Source organism: Alosa sapidissima, chromosome 23, assembly GCF_018492685.1.
Source record: "Alosa sapidissima isolate fAloSap1 chromosome 23, fAloSap1.pri, whole genome shotgun sequence".
Lineage (NCBI taxonomy): Eukaryota > Metazoa > Chordata > Actinopteri > Clupeiformes > Clupeidae > Alosa > Alosa sapidissima.
Genome location: NC_055979.1, coordinates 17,065,124 through 17,084,980, shown reverse-complemented (window position 1 = coordinate 17,084,980; position 19,857 = coordinate 17,065,124). Strand labels below are relative to the sequence as shown.

Here is a 19,857-nt window from a genome sequence, read left to right as displayed (position 1 = left end):
CTTTTTGGCAGGGCCAAAGAGGCGTCTCCTGTTTAACAGTCTGCAAGTCGATTAAGAGAACGGCCTCAAGCCAAGATCGCTTGATGTCCTTTGCCTTCCTGCCAGGGCCCTCAGTGAAATAAGTGGCTGTTGAGTTCAATCCATCAGAGGACTTCCAAGAGAGCACCTTCTGAATGAAAGATGCATTTGACTCTCTTGTACAGGAGTGTGTCTGCAAATGCATTCAAGTTATGCCAATGAAGAACAACAGCTACAGAGGGGTAGAAGTGTGAAGAAGCCCTGTTATATGATCAAGGTGAGTGTTAACAAGCGCCAAGTCTAAACTGAACTGAGGAATGTATGCAGTGCATCATGGGAAATGCTTCAGCACTACCAACTAGGAATGTGTCATGTTGTATCGTCCATGATATACTGGTAGAATACCTCCTCATGATGCTCATGAAAAATACCATTAAATACCACAATACAGTTTCAAGTATATATAGTCCATTTCAACAACCAACATGAAGAGCTTTACATTTCATACAACTAACAACCTGTTTTCAGCCAGTATACACAGAAAAACCTTTTGTGTGTATATATAACTTCATATTATATGAATTATATACTTATGAATCCAACAAAAACAACTAAAAGGTGCTGCGAGTAACTAAGAATGAGACCCTGACAACTAGTGTATGACAACATCATTCTTTACCATTCTCATCACCATCTGGGTGTGAACTCACAACCGGGTTTCATAAACATGTTTTTCTTTACGCTATTTGTTAAGAATGGCACAGAAGACAATCTTACTGAATAAACACTTTAAATAGTCTATATTCATATCTATAGCGACATAAACTCGATTTTGTTTTCAACAACTCTGAAATCCTTCTCTAAAATATTATTCACATGCTTTTTGTTAAATACTGGCATTTTATTTAAGAGTTAAATAACAATTCTTTTACTCAATAAAACCAGCCAGGGTGCTTAGTCTTTACATTTCCATATGGCAAACAAAGCACATAAACTCAAAACTCTACTACAGAATCTGGATCTCACTTGCCTTTTTGCAGAGAATCAAAACAGTTACATTTCATACAACTGTACTGGGAACATGGCAAGGACATTTATTTTCCTACTGCAGCAGTGAAAATGAGTGTTGTCAAAATTTCCCCTGACAGCCTTGGTCTTTTCGTACTATCACTAGCCTTGAACTCTGTGATTCACAGCCCCTGAGATGACCCTACATTATAGAGTGACAATGCTCATCTGTAAGGGACACGTCAGCAACAAGCCACAACTCACAGTGGCGTGTCACTGGACAGAGTAGCCAAATCAATCAGACGACAGTGTGGTCTGGGGGGGGGCAGCATTTCCCCAGGCGAGAGAGAACATCGCTATCCGCAGATGTGCACACACATACAAAAACACACACACACACACACACACACACACACACACACACACACACAATCAACTTAAACACCCTTTTAGCTTCCAAAATCAGGCCAACTGGAAACAGACAAAACCACAAGTGTCCTGCACAAACATACAACTCACACACATGACTCTCTCTCACACACACACACACACACACACACACGCGCACAGTGCCAACTTTAATTTATAGATAATAGTTCCAAATGTAAGTAGCCTCTTCAATGTAACCATCCATCTCACACACAACCATGCAATCATGCAACCACAGACACACAGACACAGACACACACACACACCCATCAGGTCCTTTCATATATTTCTACTTTAATTAACAACCAGCGGTGGAGAAAACTGCTGGCCCACTTGCTGAATGGTAAGTCGGCAGCCGTACAGGGTCATCTATCAGCGCCTCCAGAAAGCCCTGCGGACCGCATGGAACCCAGCTGCCAGTAAAGGCGTCCCAGCCCGACCACAGGGATCGATACGAGGCTAGGAGCTCAGGCTCTGGATGGCGGGTGGAGGGGGCTGGGAGTGGACTTGATGGTAGGGATCTCTGGGGAAGTCTGTCTCAGGACTTTCCCCTCCCTACCCGGATCAATGCGGAACTGCCCCCAGGATGAGGATGGATTGGCTTTCTCTGGAAATCACTCTCCATAGCCTGTCTGGCTAACTACCCTGCTACGGAAGGAACCTTCAGGTAGCAATAGCAAAGTTGCACAAGTGCGTACAACTAATAATAGCTGCAAAGAGCATAAGAATAAAAGCTAGTTAGCTACATGACTCGCTGTGATATGGGGTCCATCCAATTAGTTCACATCCTAACCTCATGTTTTGCACAAAGTAAACATCCCCAATCCAATCCATGCTGTTTTAGCTGCAGACGAACTGGTAGGCAGGCTCAACACTATCTAATCGTCAAGCCTCATAAAGCACAAGTGCTGATCTGCCAATGCACTCATAAGTGGTAATGGAGTCAGAAGCCATTTGCTACCAGACGCTGTTTCGTGTCAGCATGAAGGCTGTGACACAGCAAAGCAAATGGTCATCAAGGAACTAGTGGCGACCAAGGATGACTATTGCATTGCCTCCCTCCACTTGTGTCTGGGCCAAACAAGCTGCACTTGAACACACCACAGGACCACAGCCAACAACAAACTAGCTCTGTAGGGCCTCATAAATTCAGACAGCTGACTCAAAACATGCCACAAACCCTCTAATACATTTTAGCAGCAAAGAAACACAGGAACGACCACTGGCAAAGTACAGCACCTACGCTTGCAGTCCATGGTCACAGAATTACGTTTAATTCTCTGGAGGAAAAAAATAATAAGAAAAGGCATTTATTCTCACACCAACCAACAAACAAATAACAATTTATACTACAAACGTTTTGCAATAGCAAGCTCCTTACAGCAGCATCATGGAAAAAGAATCACAGATAATCTCTGTGGTTTGTTTGCTGCACAACAGACTCCTATTCAAGGTAACAAATCCTTGGCTACATGAGGTAAAATATGAGCTAGGCAGCTGGCTCTGTTAGTTAGTGAGGAGTGTGGCTTGAGGGAGAGGGACAATTTTCACCATGGCCAAGGTAACATGAAGTCACATTTGTTTTTGTTTATAGTCCTACCTGACTCCTTGGCCAGACCTCTCCTATCCCCAATGCTACTCTCCCTCGACATATCTCTCACACACAGAAACCTAAACACACCCACACCCACACACACACACAGTCGTTCAGTGTGGCTATTGGGAGACATAAGCACTCAGGGCCTAGCAACAGGGCTAAGTAATTAGGGATGACCTTCACTTTGAGGGAGTGAGTGAATGAGAGTGAGTGAGGGAGAAAGAGAGAGAGAGAGGGGACAGTGTGAGAGAGAGAGAGAGAGAGAGAAAGGGAGAGATGGGACAGTGTAAGAGAGAGTGAAAGAGAGGGAATGAGAAAGAAGAGGGAGAGAGAGATAAAAGGCAGCCAATGACACGGTGTCTCCGCACCAATGCACTGCTGACTCAGCTTTTTTTCCTTTCTTTCACTACTCCTCTCTCTCTCCCTCTTTCACAAACACACACAGACACACACACACACACACAGAGAGATAGCGTCACAGGTCACAGCCTGGCTGTTTTCAGCTCCACCAAGCGTCAAAATGGAGATCCATTTCTAACCCCCTCCACCTCTCTCTCTCTCTCTTTATTTCTTGCTGTCTCTCCCTCTTTTTCTCTCCCTTTAAAAAAATGGACCTTGGGCTCCAGAAATATCAGTGTAAATGAAGAGACCTTTAGCAGGTCTCTCCACATCTAAACACCTGTCCCTTTAAATCACTCTGTTTACCCCTGTCTCACCTCCCAACTGGGCCGCTTCCTCATCACCCAGGCATCTCCTCCTGACATCCCCTAACTGACTGTCAATCAAAGCTCCAGGCCTGAAAGCATCTACTGCTATTACAGGTAGCTTCAACAAATCCTTGTTGTAAGCGCTTAAAGGAGCTATAGCAACGTCACATATTACCAACCATCACGTATGTCCAACCTCTTACAGTACGTGTATGTGTCACTTAATATTCATTTCTATACAAACCAAGACGGCGGATTCCTAAAGAAACGCAAGCACCCACACCATAAGTTTATCTAAATTAGCTATGTACCAAAAATTACATTTTACCGTCACTCGAAGAGCTGTAAACAGTGTTGTACAAATCCGCTTGGAGCTCCAGTTTTGAACTGTGACGACGAGAATTCTCGGGCTAACCGTTGATGTGCCGTGAGAAAGGTTGGGAATAAGTACCCACCAGCCCAGCACTAAACTCGGAGCGTAATAAACAAAATCGGATATTTCAGGCAGTAAAAGCCCCGGTAAGAACTAAACTAGATTTTGTTTAAATCTACACACTTATGGCTACTGAAAAATGTAAGGTTCATTTAGCAAATGTTATTTTGAAGTATTAAAAAACATTGTTGTTTTAGAATTTTCGAGCAAAATGATTGGTAATTAGCATGTATACAATATATGTAGTTTTATTTAGTTTAAAACATTAAAAGATAACTTAGAAATTGCAGCAGAATGTGAGGAAATAACCTGATGTAATTTCACACCTCTGCTCTGTGTGGCCCCACTCCCCAAACATATACACTACAGTTAGTATGCTAACCAGTCAGGTCTGGACCAACTTTCCTGTCAAACAACATTAGTACCTCAAGTGGTTTCAACAAATCCAAGTTCGAGGAGCTTACTTTAAGAAGCTTTTGACTTCACCTAGCCTTTAACCATGCTCCTTTCTAGCACTTCAGCTGTGCTGCCCGGTGCAGCATGTGGCATGGCACTGTAAGGCTGAGACTGGATGGATGCAGCTGCTATTTTAGCTATACTGCATGCAAGCATGCTACCATGTGTGTCCCCCTAAGAACTAGCAGAGGGAATTTGGGAAGTCTCGTCCTGTGGCATTAAGTTGGACCACACCAAAAAGTTGCTGTCAGTCAAAGCGAATTGGTCACCTTTTTCAGTTGATTATTGGATTTTGTACTCTAGCACAGTGGACAAGGGAGGTATGTCTCCTTCCATTAAAGTCAATACACAGCCCAGCCACAGACATTAGACTCCTCTCACTCTCCCAATTGGTCATGCTGGCAGACCTGCCTTGTCCACACTGACACACTGAAGCTCCATTACATCTATTCAATCTGACAGGTAGAGCTCTAATGGAATCTCTAATGAATGGCTACCAATCACTGAGCTGGTACTGTAACTTTTGCCTGCAACATTGGTGCTAAAACACACCAGGCTGTAACTGTTGTTGCTGCTATCTCACACCCACCGATCTGGTACAGGCCAATCCAGTCGGTGGCGTCCACTTCCTCCTTGATGTCCCAGGAGATGACCAGGTTCTGGCCGCGGCCCAACGTGTACTGGTAGGTGGACGCCGTCAGTGACGAGCGGCTCTCCGACGTCACCAGGTCCGTGTCGCTGTTGGCCCGCTGCAATCCCAGAGGTGCGCCGCCGTCGCCCGGGCCCGAGCGTGAGCCTCCGACACCAGCCACTCCACTGCTCGGGCCTCCACTGCTACCTCCACCCTGGGCAGAGAGAGTGCGGAGGTTCTCGGGGCTGAGGGTGTAGCGCATGTGGGGGCTACGCCGGCGCACCACCAGCAGGTGCTCGCGGGCGGTGGTGGTCATGGCGGCGGGGGGAGGGTGGTGCGTGTGGTGGTGGTGAGGGTGCGGGTGAGGGTGCGGGTGGGAGTGGGTATGCGGGTGTGGGTGGGGGTGGGGGTGGGGGTGGGAGGGGTGGGGGGAGTGGGGGTGGGAGGAGGAGGGGTGGGGGCGGGAGCGGGGGGGGAGGACCGCCGTGGCGAGAGAGGGGCGAATGGTGGAGGCCGGACGATGACGACAAGGGTAAAAAAGGGGGGTGGGGGGGGAGGGGGGGTTAGGGGTAAGGGGGTAGAGGGGGCAGTAGAGTCTGTTCTCTCCTGCTCAGGGGTGGGTTGTCACTGGCCAGTCAGACACTCCTCCTCCTCTCATGTCCCTCTGGACCGCCTCTCACATCGAACACGCCCACCTCCACGCCCACTTTCAAGAAACAGCCAATCAAGTCCTTAGGAAGTTTGATGACACCTTGGGTCCACTTTGATGGGGATCATCCAACCCCAGTGAGGGATGGGCGTGGTCCTGCACCCTCCCCAGGAAGCTGCAATGATGTATTTCCTGTTGAGATTATGTTCACAGCATACACATTCTCTCAATTGGTGTCTTCTCGCCAGTTTCTCCACAGAGACAGTCAGCCTGCCAACAACACCTTGCCAAGCGCTGAGGTGAAAAACCCTGGGAGTTCCCAATCTTCACAAACTGAATGCACCACTACAGCCCCGTGGTCCCAAACCTGTATCCTGTAAGCCAGCTTTGACAAAACAAACACAAACTCATCACGTCTGTGCCTTGGAGCAAAACAAACAGCTACAGAATACCCTGGCGTCCTCTGTCCTTCATCATGGGGAGAGGAGAGATGGAGGGAACGGAAAAGATGGTGTGGAGAAGAGGAGCGTCTTCTCTAGTGGTCCAGAGCCGAGGAGGAGGAGGAGGAGGAGGAGGAGGGGAGGTTCCCAACGGACAAATGGGGAAGGTCGGACTCTGGCGCTGGAGTCTACCCTTCGGCTGGGGTGGGTGGGTGGGTGGCGGTCAGGAGGAGAAGCAGAGGGATGGACTGACACCTGTGGAGAGAGGGATAAAGAAAGAAAGAGGATGAGTGTTTGAGTGTGTGACAAAGAGTCCAGGGGGTTGGGGGAGATGGGGATGGAGGTGGGGGGGGAAGGGGGGTCATCAATACTAGCAATAACAAAGAACAATAGGGAATCAATCAGACAGACAGACAGGGCCCCGTTAAGACAAAGACCATTCATTGCAGCCTTAAAGTCAACCTGAGGTGACTGTGTGTGTGCCCAGACTAATCAGGTGGAGGAGGCAGCACAACATAACCCCAATCAGGATTTCTAATGAGGGCTTGGCTCAAGATCTCCAACTGCTTCAATACCCTTCATGCGTCGTGTCATTTTATTTTAGGAATTAGGATAATTACACAGACACAGACCATTTGGTGTAGGACATATAACCTATATATCCACAGCGTGCTTACTGACCCATATAGTCCATGAAGGAGCTCTGGTGTTTTGCTGTGACAATGTTTATTTGAACATCACCTTCCTCATACCCAACGACACGATTGTGCAAACACTAAAACTTCACAGGCATATAAGGGAAAATATTTGTAGGTATTACCGACATTGGCACTAAACATTGTTGACATTGCTAAAAATGGTGGTGGTGATGATGATGATGATGATGATGACTGAAACTATATATAATTTTGAGATGTCAACTACAGAGCAGCATGAGATGGACATACAGGAAATGACAACACAGCTGTCACAGTGTGTCCATTTCCTGTTGGGGATGGAATTTTAATCTCATTGGAGAGAGAGCCGGGTAGGGGAGGAGAAGGAGGGGAGGGAGGAGGGGAGCTTTGGTATTATTGCACTTAATCACGAGGGACCGGCCTGCCCCAGATGTAAACAATCCCTTTCTTCATCACACACACACAAACGCTCACACACACACACACAATTTATTTTTTCTCCTTTAATTTCACTTGCCCTGAGAGATCATTTTCACACAGAGCAAAAAACACCTACATATGAACTCACATGCACAGTATCCATCCATCCCCCTCCCTCCCTCCCTCCTTCTCTCCCTCTATCCATCCATCCATCCATCCATCTATCTATCTATAGATCCACACAGGCATCATCTATCCATTTATCTATCCCTCCATCAATCTTCTATCTATTCATTTATCTGTGTCTCTGTCTCTCTCAGTTTAGCTTTCCAAAAAAAAAACAGATAGGGGTGTCTCCCACGAGAATCTTAAATTAGATCACACACTGTAGCTGTCAGCGCCATAACAGGATAGGGGAAGAAGCAGAGTGAGGTGCAGTCAGGCTAACAATCTGCTCAGACCCACACACACACACACACACACACACACACAGACCCACCCACACACGCATGCACACACACATACAGACACATGCACTCACACATACAGACACACACACACACACAGACCCACACACACACACACATACAGACACATGCACGCACATATACAGACACACACACACACACACACACACACACACACACACACACACACACACACAGACACACATATACACACACACACACACACACACACACACACACACACACACACACACACACACACACACACACACACACAGACCCACACACACACACACATACAGACACATGCACGCACACATACAGACACACACACACACACACACATACAGACACACGCACGCACGCACGCACGCACACACACACACACACACACGCACGCACACACACACACACACACACACACACGCACACACACACACTTCCTCCACTACCTTCTTTCTTTCTTCCTGCTCCCTGTGACGCTCTGTTCCCAAGTGACTCATATCCTACATCTGACAAAGGGACCAAACACGGCCACCAAAGAACCTATCAGTCATCGCTTTAACAATGAACTCAGGGGGGGGACTTTGTGGCGTCATCCTAGCCTATGTGCGGCCCTTGGTTGATTCAAAGTGCAGATTTGGAATCTGGGATCAGATGGACTCTCACTGCAGCATGGGGATTACTGTAATTTTTATTAGCCGAGGTTTATACAATGATTTTGCAAAATGTCTTCAGCTAAGAGGTTAATACACGAGGGCATTTAATATGGTATTAATGTTGTTGTTTTTTTTTAACTTGCATAAAACACTGTCCCGTGGTTTATACACAATGTGGCTAATACACAGGAAATTACTGTACTGTACTGACGTTACTGTGGGATTCGGTGAGGGTGAAAACTGATCCAGGGTCATTGAGTTGAGTGAGATGGCCCACATGGGCTTCTTTTAGTGGGCCGAGTCTGGTACAGCAGTCTCTTGCTCATTCCTTTTCACTCAATTATGTAAATGCACACACACACACACACACACACACACACACACACACACACACACACAGACACACACAGACACACACACACAGACACACACACACACTAGTGTGCTCTATCAGTGTGCTACCACAACCTCAACAGGAGCAGACGGAGCAGAAGAGAGGAGGAGAGAAGGAGTCAGAGAAGAGTGTGAGGGGGAACAGACAGAGGAATGCAACTTACATAATCACACCAGATAGGATGGAGGGAGTAGATGTGGTGTGTGTGTGTGTGTGTGTGTGTGTGTGTGTGTGTGTGTGTGTGTGTGTGTGTGTGTGATGAGTGCAGGAAAAGGAAAGTGGAAAATACAGAGGACACCGAGTTAAAGTGAAGAAAAAGAAAGAAAAACAGGAAGACGTGCGAGTCAAATAAAAATGGCTATCTGCAGCCTGTAGACACACCCACTGCATAGCAGCGGGTAGATGGGGAAAAAGTAGGAAACGAGAGATATAGAGAAAGAAACACTTGAGCGAAAAACACGAGAGGAAAAAAAAATGAACAAAAATGCATAACAGTGCTCCACACACGCCTGTAGACACAAGCGGTGTTTAGCACTAGGGCCTCCCTGGACTGGTGGATCCTTATGTAAGCAGCAGCCTTCTGCTTTGCTTCTCCCACACATTCAGCCGGGCTCTGTTTGAAAAGCTGACACGCCAGCGCTTTCTGAGGAATGTCACTGACAGACTACCTCACAGACAGAATAGCATGGGAGGTTAGAGATGTGGGGTGGGGAGGGGGCAGGAGAATATCACTTGGAAGTACTGAAGTGTGCATAAACTGTTGACAGTGAGCATACAGCTTCAACAGAAGCAGAGCCAATTGGACACATTGTCAACGTTGCTACATTCCTGTTATTGGCAAACTGTCTTGTCGTTTTGGCCATGTCGGTTGTTTAGTCCAGTGGGGAATGGTCAGGAAGATTGGCCGTCCCTGAAGGCATCGAAAAGGAACTTTGAAAAGCTTTTGGATTCATTCAATGGAGACTCATCAGAAATGGTGCCAAGTTCAGTTAGACATTGACTGATACCTGTCAGTCTTACTGACATGCCTTCAGACAGGACTTCCTCAGAGGGCAAAAGGCCATTTCATGATAGGACAACTTCACCCAAGGAAAGACCTGATTTGAGCAAAAACTGCTAAGGCGTCTCACTGGAAGCTACAACAAACTCTGATACCTTCTCTCTCTCTCTCTCTCAGATCCTGTCAGGAACGATAAATCTGCTTTGTTCGAGGACAGCAACTGGCCTCCTCCTCCACCTCTCTCTCTCTCTCTCTCTCTCTCTCTCTCTCTCTCGAAAGGATGGGGAGATGGACAATTCCTGTCGGAGCCCAAGACCAGAGACAAGACGTGACTTATCAATTATTCACCATGTGTGTGCATTACATGCAGTCATCATCACAGTGATACCATTATCCTGGTGGTGCATGGCAGGAGAGCTCAGCATTATTACTCAATCTATCTGTCCAAATACCAGAGTAAACAGACCAGGATGAAGGTTTTCAATTTCGGAGCAGTCCCAGACACTGGATACAATGCGCCACGCCTAACAGTCTCCTTAAGCTCGTGAGCAATTCAGCACACTATCATTGCAGAGAAAAGGACGATATGCATCAGAGAGCAGTCTAGATTCTAGAGTTGTGAATGTCCCTCGGACAGTTTTTGTTGAGGTTGTTGTTTGCGCCGTTCTATCGTTTCCAATTCGTGCAAAGGGACAAAAAGATAAGGCTCTGGAATATTTTGGCTAGCAAAAAACAACATTTCCATTTCCCATTGTGTGAATCTGCACACTTCTTAACACTGAAAACAGAATTTGGATTCTGGTTTCCTCGACCCATTGTGTAAGCCTCTTCTATGTGTCCTTGCCATGGCATGTGTGTGTGTGTGTGTGCGCACGTAAGTGTGTCTACACACTGTCTCTGATGTCATTATATGAACACATATGATGACATCATGATGACACTATGTCCTGGATTTAGTCCAGCGGTCCAGTCCAGATCCCAGGGGTCATCTTTGAGGTTGATGAGAAAAATTAAATCATCTATCCCGTGTTAAAGAAAAACAACATCATACTGCTCCAGAATATAATCCATAATCCACCCCCCCCCCCCCCCCCCCCACCCCCACACACACACACACACACCACCACCATGAAACCCCTATCCCGTAGGGACATTTTTAATGAATGCACAAATCAGTAAATGTTTTCAGACAGAATACTATCCTCCTGGAGCAAAAACACTTTCAGCAGTTTCCCACCAGATCCATAACAAACAGGAAGGAGTAACTCATCTCCAGGCTAATTGCTGCATGCATGATTAACTGACTTTATGAGAGTACAAAAACAGTTGTTTAGATGAGATGAAAAACAAGCTCATTACTAGGATTGAAAATCCCACACATACTGATAAACAAGGCGACACACATACACTCACACCCAAGCCACAAAAAGGAAGAAAAGTCTGTTATTGTCACCAAATGCCACACGTGACACAGACTACGATCACACACACACACACACACACACACACACACACACACACACACACCCACACGTGAATAATCTCACCGACAAACATCTCTTTAAATATGAACACATAGAGTTATTCATGGGGAGCACTGTGGCCTATCTCTCACACACACACACACACACACACACACACACACACACACACGCACAAACACACACACACTGTAGGTGAGTGTCCTTGATCCCAGGGATGGGATTAGAGGAGAATGGATGGATTTAGTCCGTACAGAATGCCTCCATTAATCCCAGTATTAGCATGCGCTCTTCATCTGATTCCTGTGCCTCCGCCCGACGCCATTGCACTCCTCACTCCCTACACACGTGTTTGCTCCCTCTCTCTCTCTCACTCTCTCTCTCTCTCTCTTCCCCTCTCTTCTTTTCATATCATTTTCTTGCCCTACTGTCTGAATTGTCTCCAGTGTTCCAATGGCATGCGGCACTATATGGCCTCTTCTCACTGAGCTCCAGCTCCAGCTCGCTCACTCACATCCTACAAGGAGGCCACTATCTCCACCTTCCACGTGATGGAGGAACTCCATTATCCTCTTGGGCTGATTTCCTCTCTCTCTCTCTCTCTCCCTTTCTGTATCCCCTCTCCCTCTCTCTCTCTCTCTCTCTCCAATATCTGTGCATCTCTGTGGTGCTTTATCTTTCACAGAATCTGTCTGTGCACACAACCTATATCCTCTATGTGCTGGCCTTGCATAGGAACACTGTTGTAATTATTTCCTCCTTCCCATTGCCTCTCTACTCAGGTCAATCATTCTCCAACATCTCCTTACAAATGTATGCTGCTATTTGTTAAAAACAACAACAAAAAACCAGTAGGGCTAGTCCATTCACCAAGATGATAATATTGCCAACAATATGATAGCATAATATGATGATGCAGTGAGGAGTAAGATGGGTTTGGCTGTATGAAAATGAACTTACTGTAACAGTGTATGCAACAAACTGCATACTGGTACATTGCATTACATTACATTTGGCTGACGTTTTTTTTAGCCAAAGCAACTTACAACATGGTAAACAGTTTAAAGCTTTTTAAAACAATTCTCCCAACAATTCTAGAGCAATTTAAAGCAATTTAAAAGGTAGAGTACAATAACAGAAGTGCATCAGTGAGTGCTGTTTTTTATACAGTTGTCAAGTGTTAGTTCCAGTCAGGTGATAAGTGCTAGAATCAGAAGGCTAGTTGTACGTGTATGCTACGAGGAGATATTCTCTGAATATTCTCTGGTCTTCAGGAGTTTTTTGAAGAAGGAGAGGGATGTCCCTGCTCTAGTAGGAATGGGTAGCACATTCCACCAACGAGGAACAACAGATGAGAAAAGAAGAGAATACAAATATGGTGGAATAGCATCTGGGAGGGAAGTAAACAGAACTATCTCTGTCACGCTTCAAAAACAAGATACTGCTAGCAAGGAAATGATGTACCAGTCTTTTTGAGTTAAATCATAATTGTGAACATCTTTGTCCATACAAACTATCGCATATGACATCACCTCAAATTCCTTAACAACACTATAGTAGAACAGTGGTCATTTGAATGTTAACGTTAACTCACTCCTTTGTCTTGAAACAAACACTGAAATTGTCATTCACACATATAAACCAGTCACAGCTCTGTCTGGGTCCTATCAGTGGCTGCAGCAGTGGGGGAAATCAGCCAATTTACTGGACACTGAGGTCACCTGACCTCAACAGCGCTTACTGCCAAATGCCTGCTTGCTGCCCTTGGTCCAAATGCACGCACGCACGCACGCACGCACGCACGCGCACACGCACGCGCACACACACGCGCACACACACACACACACACACACACACACACACACACACACACACACACACACACACACACACACACACACACACACACACACGCCAATGGAATGGCTCCAACCACTTAAGCTTGTTCAATGTTCAACAACACATTAACAAATCCATGTCAGTAAACATTAGCAAATCCCATATGCCCACCCTCAAAACATGGAACTGACTGCTAGATCAAAAGATGGTCGTGCTTAATAGGGAGGGATGGGACATCTTCCTCCGCCTCATGTCTGCTTGGTAACTGTTTATTTTCATTTGAAAGAATTTTAAAGTTAACACCGCGAGATACTATGGTACAAGCTGCAGGCACATTATAGAGTTTTGGTATAAAACTATCCACCTACACAGCTAAAACACATGCAAAGCCTTGCAAACACAACCAACACTCCAGATAGCACTGATAAAAGCATTTTGCAATGTTGCCCATGTTTTGATGTGCATGTTTTTTTATTATCTGTTGATGGGGTGTTCTGCACCCAAACCACAGAACTACAAACAGCACATAGCCTGGTGAGAATAACAGATGTGTTTATCTGTCCTCCACATAACCTTATACCATTTTTAAATGAATTTGAAGATGATGCCAACACACTACCTCATTACCCATTAAAATGAGCAATGGGCAAATTGGGCAATATATATATATATATATATATATAACATCTAATATATTTACCAAATAAGCAAATGACTGTAATTAAAGTATATTTAGCTTTGTGTTTTCATTTGACCCCACATGCAGACACACTCTGTTGACACTCTGCTGCTGTGATTTTGATTATCCAGTAGCTACAGTTGTGTCAATCCCACTATCTGTCACCTTGCCAGGAAGCCTTTAGGACACTTAAGACATCAGTTAATGATCTTACATCCAGCCATGCATCCTAAGGCTCTTTAGTGTGAGCACACCGAGGCAGGGGAATGGCCGAATCAGCAACTCCCAGCTGCTGCTGATACTACTACTACCGACCGAGCTCCATTCACTAGTTTACTGTGTGCTGATGTGTAGCAGGCTTGTGCAAAATTCAGAATTGAATTGAGAATGACTCCTAAATTCCAATTCAATTCTTGAATTTGAATTGAATTTGAATTGAGGTCAAAAACTGGATGTAGAATTACAATTCAAATTTGATTAGGAAGTAGAATTTAAATTCAATGAAATTCAAAGAAATTCATACACATAATATAAGGGTAGTGTTTAAAAATGAAGCTTCACAGTATGATCGCATCAAAAACACAACTTATAACTTAAAACTTACATTTCCAAACTAACCTTCCCAAAACTGAATGTACTGTATGTGAGATTCAACACATTCTTTCTGTTGTGTGACTGTGGAATTGCTTTGCATTGCCATGAATTTAATTCCACTTCCTGCCATTCCAATTCCAATTCAACTTCCTGTGGGGCGGAGCCAATTCAATTAAAATTAAAATTCCAATTCATGAATTGAATGGAGACCCATTCTAAAATTCGGAATTTTGCACAAGCCTGATGTGTAGGAATGGATAGGAGGCCTGTGCCGGTACCTTTGCTTGGGAGTAAGAAACTAAGACCAACTAAACTCTCTTCTGATGACTGCTATCACAATACAAGAATTGCTGAGACAATCCCAGCCACTGAACAAGGTAAATGGGACAAGAAAGACCCAACTAATCATCCAAAAGATCTAATTAAAATGTTTATTCAAAGGTTGCACAATGAAAAGAATTTGTAACCCCAAATCCCAAAAGCTGACAGAATATGAAGGCCTGTCATGCTGATATCCTGTAGGCCTCAGAAAAAGGTGCCATCAATGGGGGGGGGGGGTTATTTGGCCTGCCTGAAGGACCCATAAAACGTTACGAAAAGAATGTGTAACTAACTAGCACTTCTAACTTCAAACTCTTAAGTCCTCACTCCTCACCAATGGGAGTGTCTTGAACTATACAGGAGAAGAGAAACCTCACAGCCAGCAATAATGTAATAATAGCTGCATAACAAAATGGCTCAGGAGGACCTAATAGCTTTCCAGGAATAATGTAATCACGCTGGATAATACGGTAATAAATGAACTCGTAACATAATGACATTTTTGAGCTTGCATTATCACTTTTGTGCTGCGCTTGTAATGATTTAATAAGCTGTGATTTAGTAAAGCCTTTATTATCTCTGTACCTTCTCCAGACGACACCCGGAGGACAACTACCGAAGGGACCACCGGCTTGCTGAATAGTGTTGCGGGTGAAATCTGGGACAGTGCTTCATGAGTGACGCTGATACAAACTGCCAACTGTAGCAGGTGTGTCTCGGTGGCTCCCCCGCAGAGAGCAGTGGGGATAAGGGCCGGATCAGCACCAGCACAGGGCCGGATGTGAGCCAGAAAAGGGCCGCCATTCGGTAACTGTGACTTGTCTGAAGTAAGTCAGACAGAGTTGCATTATATTTAAAAAGCTCTAGTTTTATGGGCTGCTGTGCCACGCCGAGTTTGTGCTGTCTGCGCGACTGACCACTTGGGATTACGGAAACTGGGGCTGTACATGGGGTTGACACGCAGTGTGGGCGTTTGAGCAATTGTCAGGTCAGACTCCTTTCCCAGTTAAGGTGACTTCGCCATTCCCCAGAGTCTCGGTAAGGGTTGTATGCGTTCTCAAAAAAGGAAAACAAACCTTCGCCCCTCCCCAAAAAGGCCCCGGTCCTCGGCCCTTTCACGGCCTGCATCTCTAAGCCATCTATTTATACACAGAAGAGGAGTGTACTATTTATATCTGGCCAAACACATCTGTGGTGCTGACCCATATCACAACGCTGCTACAGTCTACATACCAACGACTGCAAATAGCTCCTTTGTTTTTTCGCTCAAGTATACAGACTCCCAAAGCAAAACAATAACTGTGTAGTAAATCTAGTTGAACTCTATGATAACTATAGCTTAGAAATCTAGACGCGCCCCTACCGTTCCCCAGGCTAGTCTAGCAACTCTCCGTTGGCTTGTGAGCTCCAGAAATCGAAACTTAATCAGGGCATTGAAATCGTGTATAGAGTCGTTTGGTGGGCTTAACATAATGATTGATGGCAGAGTTGCAACGGTTTGGCTTGAATTCCCTGCTACTTGAAAACAAATATCCTATTGCGTCCTATTGCGTTCAGAGGGAATTTGAAAGACAACTGATTATCCCGCCCCTCGGACTGAGCACTGCGAACGGCGAGTGCCCAGACCCTACATTTTAATGTCGGTCTGGCTCGCCAGGCTATGATAACTAGGCTTGGGTATCGAATATCGAGTATTGGTTGGAACCGGGACTATCTTTGCGATTTTCCCGGAATCGTTCAAAAGTTTAAATTTCGATTCCTAGTTTTGATTCCCAGTCCGCCGACCTGAAGAAGAAACGGCTGAACACCAACACAGGTATGATAAGGGATCAGATTCCAAAAATAATTCAGTGGAAATACATGGATTCCAGTTGCTGCTACTGGAAGAAACTGGAATCCATGCATTTCCACTGAATTATTTTTGGAATCTGACCCCCTTTATCATACCTGTTCATTCTTACTCGTCGCTCGTCTTGTAAGTAAACTACCAGTGCTTTTTCAAAGTTCTCAATGTCTCGTTTTAAATGTCAGGGCCCTCGGAAGTCTACCAATGAAGTGTGGAGATACATTGAGCCTCGTAAATGGGTGTAAAACAGTGATTTATTTGCATGGCTAGCCCGATGCCGAAGCACCACTATTGAAAAAGCTGTTGGTAGCATCGGCTAACTAGCGCCAGATTTTGGAGTGCAGGGGACAAGCCGAGATGGGCTATGAGACATACGTTCACACTCGGTATCATGTTTCAATACACTTTAGGTCAATATCACACCGGAATTCTCCTTTAATTAATTTAAAACAAGTCAATGGTTTTACAATGTTTCAGTCAAGCTTTGGTTGGTTTAGATACAACTGGTATGCAAAATGTAAAGTAGTGGATTAACTTTAATTTGCTGTGCTGCTGTAAGGGTCCTGTCGTGTTTTGTTTTCCCTGTTTAGTGTTTTCCTTCATGTCTTCATCTCTTGTTTACTTCCTGTGTCCTGTTCCATGTGTTTCTGTTCCCTGTGCCCGTGTCTCCGCCCCTCACCTGATCCGCGTTAGTCTGTTAATTATGGTTTCCACCTATCTTGTTTTACCTTGTTCCTTGTCCACCTGTGCCCTGTTACCCCTGTGTATTTAAACCCTCTGTCTCCCCTCAGTCTTCGTCGGTTATTAGTCTATGTTTAAAATAAAGATTCTTGCAACTCTGAAGAGTGCCTTGCCGTACTTTGCCCTACGTTTGGATCAAGCCCTTGCAACTGTGACAGCTGCATATTGGACAATATGCACATAGTAAATTATATAAAGTAGGGAATCCAGTCCAGTGCACATGTCTTTGGCAAGTAGCCTAGGCTACTACAGACACAGGTGAAGAACAGTCAGCCATAGCAGTAAGCAAAACCAAATATGTACAGCCAGCTTCAAAAGCAAAAGACAGTTGGTTAGCTAGCTCATTTGAAATATCCTAAACTTTTTTTGACCCAGCCTCTTAAAAAAATCGGAATCGAAAATCGCTAGGAACCGGAATCGAAATAAGAAATCGGAATTGGAATCGGAATCATTCAAATTCAAACGATACCCAACCCTAATGATAACACAATGCATGGGTTTAACTCATTCAAGGTGTGGATAGAAGATATACACATGGTGAAATACATGTGAGTATAAATATATATATATATATATATATATATATATATATATATAAACTCAAACAGAGGTGAATGTGATACATTTATGTTCATTCTGGCCTTTGTTTAGTTTGCATTTCAGGATGTTCGAAACTTTACAGAGAGGGCTTGGGCTTTGAAGTGAGGCAGAGCAACTCTTCATTCAAAGGGGTCATCCAAACAGCTATCCAAACAATTGTCTGTGGTTATATTTCCCATCAAAAGGGTTCCACTATAGTCAGAGCTGCGGACAGCAACACCACATATTCACAGCAAGTAGGAGGGCAAACAACCACAGACACACTGTCAGAACATAGATTTGCTGGTTGAAAAACACAGGATAAAAATAGGGCTTGCCAGAGAGCCCATGTGGGCGTCAAGGAAGGGTTGCTTGGCAGGGGGCGAGGCAGAGTGGTTGTTGGAGGGGTTAAACAGACCCATTGGAATATCCTGGCCTGACCCGAGCCCTCTCCGTCGTCAGTCATTGTCACGAAGGGCCGAACCTCACAAGCATTACTCACTCTTCCATCTCAGGATGCACCGGTGCAGGCCTTGACCCCTTCCTGTGATTACGCGTGCGAGAAACACGCGTGTCATTATGCAGCATTATACACACTCATGACACATTGTGTCAGATTAAGCCTCACATCACTGCTCATTTTCACTTTCTCTATTACATATCCATCCCTTTGTTATCAGAAATGTTTTTTAAACAGAGATACAGTTTTATGCAGCCAAAAACATGGTCTCCAAGACATGAGCTGTCCTTACAAGTCACCAAGATGTACCAAAAGTATAGATTTGTGAACCTTAAAACTAACTTTCCCCAGACAGCTGACATATCTTAAAGATGGTGTCACTGTGTTAGCCATTACCAACCAGAAAATGAGGGACTTTAGAAGCCAGGTCCTTCACACAAAACCAAACCAAACCATAATGCCTTTGGCATGACAAAGCGCCATATCATGCCAGACCATATCATTACCATAATGATAGCATTTAGATTCAAGGGGGCACATAATGAAGAGTCTTCTAACTGAATTTTCCGAATGGAATTAGCCCCTGAATGAAATTATGAGACGTTATCATTGGCTAAGTAGATGGCATGGCATTATCTGTTATTCCTCTACTGAGCAGCCCACCAGACCAGGCACAGAGCACACACAAGAGTAATCTCTATGTGTACTGTATGTGATGCAATTACACATTCACCTCAGTTACACAGGTTAAGTGGTAGAAAGACCACACCTGAAGCACAGCTTTACAGCTTCTGATCAGTAAAATCAACTATTATCTATCACAGTCCCTTTGAAGATGCTGAAGACTTGAAGCCTTTTTCAATTAGTTATAGCTTATACAATGAGCTAAGGCTAAGCAAACACAGAGACTGATTATATGTGAAAGAATAAGACTTTGCTGTAATTGAATTGTAATGTAGAAAGCTTGTTATTGTCATACAACTTATACTCGTAATAATAATAGTCTTGTTTTTTACAGATACACTTCATAGACTGACTCTTTTTTACCACTAAGACCTACACAGCTGCATCATCAGCTAATATTCAACATTAGATAGCCTGAAGACACCATCAACTTGTGCATTAGCAAACTCCAAGCGATTCTAATGAAGGAGATGATGTGTGTACAGAGTGAACAGCAGCAGAGTTCTTGGGCCCATGCCCAGTAATAGTCATCTCCTCAGCTGAGCTTTGTCTTAAGCTGCATGCAACACGAGCAAACTTCATTACGATGTTCCCATTAATGGCATCTGGCGTGGCAACCGGCACAGCTAAAACAAGAGACTATGTATG

The 19,857-nt window shown here is 44.7% G+C and overlaps 1 protein-coding gene across 1 annotated transcript in view; it reads right to left on the bottom strand.

The window, feature by feature from the left end:
• The window catches only part of hecw2b (HECT, C2 and WW domain containing E3 ubiquitin protein ligase 2b), a 48,307-nt gene extending 42,666 nt beyond the window's left edge, over positions 1-5,641 (bottom strand). Inside the window, exon 1 of the mRNA XM_042081641.1 lies at positions 5,238-5,641. Within this exon, the coding sequence (XP_041937575.1) occupies positions 5,238-5,595 (358 nt within the window). The 5' untranslated portion in view covers positions 5,596-5,641. The remainder of the gene's footprint in view (positions 1-5,237) is intronic.
• Positions 5,642-19,857: the final 14,216 nt, after the last annotated feature.